At 35.0% G+C, this 8662-nt stretch overlaps 1 protein-coding gene across 2 annotated transcripts in view; it reads right to left on the reverse strand.

Moving 5' to 3' along the window:
- The window catches only part of LOC107655839 (GDP-L-fucose synthase-like), a 41107-nt gene extending 33457 nt beyond the window's left edge, over positions 1 to 7650 (reverse strand). For both annotated transcript variants that reach the window (XM_016443428.1, XM_016443427.1), the window contains exons 1-5: positions 7357 to 7650; positions 6486 to 6634; positions 4905 to 5019; positions 4672 to 4800; positions 3338 to 3411 (exon numbers count right to left, since the gene is read on the reverse strand). In XM_016443428.1, the coding sequence (XP_016298914.1) occupies positions 3338 to 3411; positions 4672 to 4800; positions 4905 to 5019; positions 6486 to 6634; positions 7357 to 7428 (539 nt within the window). In that variant the 5' untranslated portion in view covers positions 7429 to 7650. The remainder of the gene's footprint in view (positions 1 to 3337; positions 3412 to 4671; positions 4801 to 4904; positions 5020 to 6485; positions 6635 to 7356) is intronic.
- Positions 7651 to 8662: the final 1012 nt, after the last annotated feature.

Consider the following 8662-nt stretch of genomic DNA (forward strand, 5'->3'; position numbering starts at 1 on the left):
GAAAATACATGCATTATATAGCGGGTAAATTTGACCCGCTGGCGCTTATACATGTATACATGCCCCGTTTTTTTATCTGGTTTTATCTAAATAATTTTTAACAACATTGGATTGTAAATTACATAATTTTAGTAAAAGTCAATGACTGGGAGACTTGAATGTTTTATTTTAAATCTTTTATGTATATTTGAAAAACAGCCACGGGTAAAATTTACCCCGTGGCGGCTCTAGTGTTAAATATAACAATTATTTCAGTATATTTTCTGTATCACAGCAATGAGGATTTATAGGGGTCATGATATTTAAAATCAAAATATGTTTGATATTTACACATATGGGAGGTTCCTCTGCAATAAAATCATACTGAAAGATTCAGAACTTACTACAACTAACTTCCCAATTTTAACGTCTGTTCATTAATCACAAGAGCAATACTACTGTGAAGTAAAGAAAGACCTTTCTGGGTGCAAAAGAACTTCGCAACCTGTATAAACTAACTTTGAGAAATATAAAAATATGAAACTGCATTTTATAAGCATCTCTACCTGTGATGGGTGTAATATGCAAGGGCTCGTGTACAGATGTTCTTTGTAGTTTACTGCGGTTTATGAATTAGTGAATCAGGCCAGAGACTAAATGATCAACTTCACACTGTTCCTGTTAGTAGTGTAAAGATCTGTTATCTACATTGTGATTATTTAGTGATCAAAGATCATACTCTTAAAGGGGTCATGAACTGCCTTTATTATTTTGTACTGTTCCACTTACAATGTTATCAAGATTTTTACATCAAAAAACATAATTTCATATTTTCTGTCCTGTTTTGACCCCGCTCATCTGAACGCTCTGTTTGAATAGACGTGGCGGATTGTCGACTCGGAAATAAACGCCCACTGCTAACTGGCTAACAGTTGTGTATGTTTGACAGCCTACAGCCTTCACAGATGGATGCTGCTGTGATTTAGATTAAAAACACATATGTACTCAGTACATATCAAACGATCTGTAATAACAGACAAAGCAATAGTGAGCACATAATAAAGTCCTATGATTTCAGTCCAATAATTGAAGTCCTATGATTTAAAACATTCATCACATAAAATTGTTATTATGAATTTAAATGCTTTCATGCCACCTCTGAGCCTCATTAAACAGTCTGTAAATATACATAAATGCCACTTTTGTGTTCTTTGTGTGCCACCTCTGTAGTGCAAAGATTTTTTTTTTTTATATTGATTTAATTTGATTGGTAACTTATGTTTCCTGATTGTGTCTTCTTATACTAACTGAATGTATTGTTATAATAAAAAAAGAGAAAGGTTTATAAATATAATTACACAGGGTGCCTTTGATCTTGATACCTAAAAATCCTATGGTTTAGAGGAAACATGAAATAAGTTTAATGTTATAGATTATAACGGTTTTTATAATTAAATAAATCTGAATGTTCGTCTAAAAGTTACCCCAACTTAGAGTTCCCCCAGTGAATTTTGGCCATTTCCACCACTGACACTAACCATAGTTTAACCATGGTATTTTTTTAGTAAAACTATGGTTATACAAATGGTAGTCAATATACTAAAAAAACATGGTTACTACACTTTTACTAGAGTAAAACCATGGTTCCCTTTCGATACTTCACTCATACTGCGTTGCTAGACACTATTTTTATTTATTTATTTTTTATTATTTATGCATAGGTAAACATTTATATATAGTATATTCATAGTCAAAATCTGTCAGTAGGTTAGCTGTGTATAGGTCATCTATTAATTAAATATATTTTACTGTCTTAATTGTTTACATTTATATAATGTAATTTATAATTTATATAATTTATATAATTATCTTCTTGTTGATCCACCAGTTCACATTTACAGCGTAAAACATGGGTTGATTTTCCCATTGGTCCGATCAAAAACAGTAACTCTACCAGCAGGAGGCGCTTTTTAAGCGGCAGAAATACAGCGGTTTGTCCGGTAACAGCAGAACACAACTTTGAAACATGCAGCGCTCATGTTTATTTAAAGCAACAATATGTCGTTTTTCGACCTTAAAATAATGTCTCTAAAATGATTTCACGAATCAATATCGGACAGTCTACTTCACATCTGAACGGTTATTCAAATAAAGAGGATCTGTTACTTTACAGCCTTATAAACTTATGACAATGTCCGATGTATAGGCTATTATGGACATTATGGCTACATGGTTATGCGGACAACATTTTATTCTATTATACAAATTACACCTTTTGCAAACAATGCTACATACGAACTATGCAAACAAAAAAACGAACTTTGATCTGGCCTAAAAAAACTTGTTTGATCTGGCCTACTAATATCCCATTCTTATTACATTGTATTATGGCCTTGATTATTACAAGTGTTCAGAATGTTTATCTGTCATTCCTTTTGGTTTAAAATTCATATGTTTTATTATTTCTGTTTTCTGTGTTTATGGTTTGATTTTAATGTACAGCACTTTGGTCAGTCTTGTGGCTGTTTTTAAATGCGCTTTATAAATAAATTAACTTGAACTTGAACCTATCAACCACATGGAAGAACCGTGAGCAAAAGTTACATGGTGTTGCTTTAATAAATTCATAGCCTTTTCAAATTTAATCGTCACATTCAGCCATATTGCAATTCTTGTCTTTCTTGTACCCAAATTTAAAACCTCTTGAAATCATAATTAAAACTTTCTTGTTCCATTTAAGACTTTTTATGGCCATAAATTTGATACAACTAAATTTAAGACTTTTTAAGGACCTGCGGAAACCCTGAATAAGGAGATCATATAATCAACACTTATAATCAACACTTTTCACCATTAGTTCATCTTGGCAGCTGTTATAGTAAAAACACAGTAAAAGTTTTGAAGAGAGTTCCACATGTAATGCTCATTTCATATGCAAAGATGTTAGCCAATCACAGCAGTGGGCGTTTACATTGAGTCTCACAGCAGACACGCCCCTTCCAACGCAGCGTTCAAATCAGAGGCTAAATTCAGAGTTGAAAACGACCATTTATATCTAAATCATGCCCATTTTTGTTTTAAAAAACGATACTATTATTAAGCGCAATTATAAGCACACCTCAAGAAACATAAAATGATTTTAAAAATGCATTTCATAATTCACCATTGAGAATGAGAATAAATAAATAGCTTGGATGTTCTGCGGTAATGAAATTATGAATTGAAAATTTTTAAATCCCATAATGAGGTGATGATTAAATGGAATGTTATTTTTTTCTCTTTTGAAATGTGATCGAGACGAGCTTTAACGGGATACACCCAAAAAAAAACCTCATGACCAATGAACTTTGACACTGACCTGTTCTGGACATCAATCATGCGTTTGGCGAAAGCATAACCAAAATTAGACTCATGAGGCGGACCGTTGTGGATCTGAAACAGAGTGAGAGAGAAACACGGCTCATCATCTCTTTCAAATCATAAAACAATTGAAACTGATGATCTTGTTAAAATAAACTTGATCTACTGGTTTTCTAATGTTTTGAGTTTGTGTTTTGAAAGTTAACAGTATTTTTTCACAAGAGAATGAATTATAAATAATCAAGGAAAATTTGCCCTTTAAGAGAACACTACACACAAACCATCCCAATATCTGCTTATTAAAATGCATGTGTGTGTGTGCACTGGTTTGGGTGGTTTATGAGGACACAAATTTGTATAATGACATGGGAATGACACAGGAATTACAATGTGAAGGTGGTTTATGAGGACACTACCGGTGTCCCTGTAATTCAAAAGGCTTAAAAAAAAAAAAAAACATACTAAATGTTTTTTTGAAAATCTAAAATTTTCCCACCGGTTAATCGACGTGTGACAACACCGGTAATACCGGTATCACCGTGGGGGCGGGGCGGGGCGTTCCCTCTTTTCCTTGCTTTCCTTTGCTTTTAAATAGCTTGTAAAAGCGGCGTGCGCATTTTACTTTCACTTTGAAATAGCGGCAATTCGGTGTAAAGCAATTGTTCGTTTTTAGTTTGTTTGAATTTTCCCTCTTTTCCTCGCTTTCCTTCACTTTTAAATAGCTTAAAAGTGGCATGTGCGTTTTACTTTCACTTTGAAATAGCGGCAATTCGGTGTAAAGCAATTGTTCGTTTTTAGTTTGTTTGAATTTTCCCTCTTTTCCTCGCTTTCCGTCGCTTTTAAATAGCTTAAAAGCGCTGTGCGCAATTTACTTTCACTTTCGAATTAGCAGCAGTTAGGCGTCAATTGCTTGAAGGAAACAACAAAATACAACGTCAAACTCACTTTAGCGTATATTTAAAACATAGAACTTTTATTAACAAAACAAATACAAATACACCATGCTATAGGGCAGGCTATGCCTAATATAAAATAACCAATAACTTATATAAAGTTTAGGTATACAAAACTGGAAATAGGCTAAGTAAACATGTATAAAATATAACCAAATAAATAAGAAACGTAGAACGTTTATTAGCAAAACGAGTAAGAAAGCTTGGAGGCACGGCATACACCTTGATGTCAAATAAAATAAATAAATGACACAAGGTGGGGGTCAGTGACGCGGTGGTAAAGTGACGTAACCGGTGTTGCGGCTTAACAACGGTATCACCGTCAGCACCGTCTATCGCGGCAAGCCTAGTATGTGTGTGTGTGTATGTGTGAATTTACCATGGTCTCATCTATAGGGTAGGTGGTTTTATCTGGAAAGATACACGTGGAAAGACAAGAAACGACCTTTACCACACCGAACTCATGAGCCGCCTGCAGCACGTTGTCATTGATAAACACATTATTCCTCTGAAAACAACCAACAAATATGGTTACTATACAGTTTAATTATTCAACACTAATATATGTCCACCATTTTTATATTTCCATTGTTTTTTAATGTTAATAATTACCCAGAAGTCCAGGTTCTGTCTCATGTTTCTGAAGAGTCCGCCCACCATTGCGGCCAAATGAATGACGTGCGTGGGACGATGTTTCTCGAAGGCTGCTCTCGTCTCTTCAGCGCTCCTAAAGCAGCACGTGTAAATATATTTATCATGCATGGGACACAAATGGACAATAAGCATTGAATAAAAGATTTCTGTAATTACCAAGAAACTGAAATTCAGTCACGTGTGTCCAAACGTTGGACTGATGGCTTTATTACACGACAGTATGGCAATATATGTCGTTGCGATAGTATGAAATGGCGGATTTTTCCATTTTTGTGTCCGCAATACGCAAATAAGCACAGGGCGAGATCAAGAAGCACAGAAAGATAAACACGCAGGTCAGGTAGGTGAAATGACGTTATAAAATGTCTATCGAAATATATGTGTATATCCGCGCAGCGCAGGACTGCTTAAAATTTTGGCACGTTAAAGTAATCAATAAATGAATGAATGGATGAGAAAATATAAAGAGCGGGACGTGCTCGATTTTAAAAGGCAATGAGGCGCGAAAAAGAGCTCAGTAACGGTCACACCCAAAGAGCGCGAACAAGCGGTCTGTCAGTTAGCGCAAGGGAACCCAACTGCGTTATTTTCACAACTTACTGCTCTTGATTGATTAAATACGCACAGAATTACGCCAAAATGGCCGTGTTGGTGAGTATCCACATAAAGACACGGTGCGTCCGACATCACGTACTGTCACTACATTTGAATTTGAATTTATTTCAGACCGTTAAAAAAGTAAGTTGTACATCGAATATGGGGAGTATAAATGAAATTCGGACGTAGAACATCCGCAAAGTTGTTACCAGAGATAGATCAGAGGGTATGTATTAACTTGGATCACGTGTGCCTTAATAACAATCACATTACAGTCTTGACGTCATTGAATTTCAGTCAGAGTTGTGCGGCACTCAATCGCCGTTTACGGATACCATAGGAATGAACGAGAAGTGCCGTAAGCTGAATCCCTCCTGTCGCAAAAAGTCTGTAACTTCTCTTTTCTTATTCATTTTTTGTAAAAAGTCTATAGGGTTACCAGCAACAAGTTCGAAATCAAATATTAGTGTCATTTAATGGTGGATCTGAAGCGGTTGTCAATCAAAACATTGATTTTGAAGATAATGAAAATGAGATTAAGGTATCAACAGTAAATATGCTTTATTTTATTACTTGTTATTACTTGTAATTACTATTATTTTATTACTCGTTATTAATTGGTATTAAAATATCAGGACAGTTTTATAATATTGGGGAAGTTTAGAGATCCATCCATGTTAGATACACATTCTGGGTTGCTAAACACCCAAATATGTAATAATGATTGGCATTTAGAACTACAGTGAACTATGCTTATAATAAACAGAAAGTCGGTGTAAAGTTACAGTTATCGTTCTTGGTGTCAACAGGTCATTATTGTTATTACTTGCATAACATTCGCTTACAAAACATCAAATACATGCTTTATAATGTGTGATAGTTTAATGATTGTGTTTTATAACTGTTGTGACGTCTGATGAGTGTTTGTCCAGGAGCTCTTACATAAGATTGGCCTCTTTGGATGACAGGAATATCCATTCTTCTCCTTCTCTCTCTTCGCCCTCCGTTTTCACCACCCATTCTATCGCTCGCCCCACCAGCCCACTGCCACCCGTCACCAACACTCGCATCGGCCAGACCGACCCGTTCATCTGGCAGACAGAAAGAGAAGGTCTGATGATCATTTCAGGGGGTATATATATATATGTGCTATCTATGCATCCATCTATACACTCTTACTGTGGTAATACCATGGTATTCATATACACATTCACATGATTATACTATCAATGTAAAGTCCATAAAAACATGGCATTACCACATTTCTCCATAATATATTTAATGGCAATAGAGAGGCACTTCTTTGTTACTGTATTCTCTTTTTAAAACGGTGTCATGGTATTGTCATCTGATAAATCAGATTTCCATTGATGTTCCATAGCAGCACAACAGTAATTTTCTAGGGGTATATATGATTTCCGTTCCTCCCTACAGCTCACAATACACCGCATACAGCTGCATCTGTCCAAGGATATCAAGTTAAACACCGACACACCCTTTATTTCAATATGACAACGCATCAGTTTGAGGTGTGAGGTTATGCAGTAGAGCATGACCACAAAACACACAAGAAATATACAAACACATGCTGGATTTGCATGCTTTAGAATCATATGTCACTTTCATCAGTGACAGATAAGGCCACCATGCATGAATGAAACCACTTAATACTCAATAAAATGAACTTTATAAACTCTCTTCTGGATCTCAAATTGTGATAACAGTCCTCGAAGTGTTTGAAACGCGCAGACCATCAAATGCATGAACGAGCGTGTATGAATTCTGTTCGTAATTGATGAAATCGAAGATTTACCTGCTCTCTGGTGTCACTGTAGTTAAAGTCCGTTTCTTGTGAACTCAGTTCACTCGGTGGCCATATTTTCATCGCTTCCAGGCCGCTGTTTTGCTCATGCAAAATCAACTCCTATCTGTTTGAATGGGGAAATACCGAAATGCCAAGAACTGTTTGCTAAATTCATTTAAGTAACATATTTCTAATCTGCAATACAATCCGACATGCGCCGTCCGCTATATTGTTTCCTATGCTCAGATAGCGGTACAGGCGTACATTTCCGGTTGGTCCGGTCAGTGCGCATGCGCACTGCTAAGCGTGAGTCTCAGGACACTGGTTGTTTCTATGGAAACCGGAGCTTTTAAATGCAGCTGCGGTGACGCGTGTAATTAACCAGTTCGTGATTGGCTCTTACATGTAGCAGGCGGGACGTATTCCGATTTATCCCACGTTGCAGTTAATCTCATTCACAGTAATGCGTGTGAACCGTCTTTGTATATGGCAAGCCGTTTTAACATTTAATCTATAAACCGCATTAGTATCTAATGTAACATTACTAGTACTTATTTTTTAGATACTAGTATATTTTCCAATAACTACTAGTGCTTATTTTTTAGGTACTAGTGTCTTTTGTAAATTTACTAGTACTTGTTCATTAGATACTAGTACGTAATCATTAAATACTAATACTTATTCATTAGATACTAGTGCTTATTTATTAGGTACTAGTACTTATTAGATACTAGTATTTATTCATTAGATACTAGTACTTATTTATTAGGTACTAGTACTTATTTATTAGATACTAGTATTTATTTATTAGGTACTAGTACTTATTCATTAGATACTACTACTTATTCATTAGATACTATACTTATTTCAATTGTGACTAGTAACTATTATATTGTTACTAGTAACAAATTTTACATTTTTGCCATTGACTTCTATGGGGATCCGTCATTGAGATATCAACTTCTAAGTATTGACTAGTATGTATTGCAATAGTGACTAGTACTTCATTTTTATGTACTAGTAGTTATTCATTAGGTACTAGTACGTATTTTTTAGATACTAGTACTCATTCATTAGATACTAGTACCTATTAAATAGACACTAGTACTTATTCATCAGGTACTAGTACTTATTATTAGATACTAGTACTTGTCCATTAGATACTAGTACTTATTTTTTAGATACTAGTACTTATTTATTAGATACTAGTACTTATTCATTAGGTACTAGTGCTTATTTATTAGAAACTAGTACTCATTCATTAGATACTAGTACCTATTAAATAGATACTAGTACTTATTCAATAGATACTAGT

Source organism: Sinocyclocheilus anshuiensis, unplaced genomic scaffold (assembly GCF_001515605.1).
Source record: "Sinocyclocheilus anshuiensis isolate Anshui unplaced genomic scaffold, SAMN03320099.WGS_v1.1 scaffold1603, whole genome shotgun sequence".
Lineage (NCBI taxonomy): Eukaryota > Metazoa > Chordata > Actinopteri > Cypriniformes > Cyprinidae > Sinocyclocheilus > Sinocyclocheilus anshuiensis.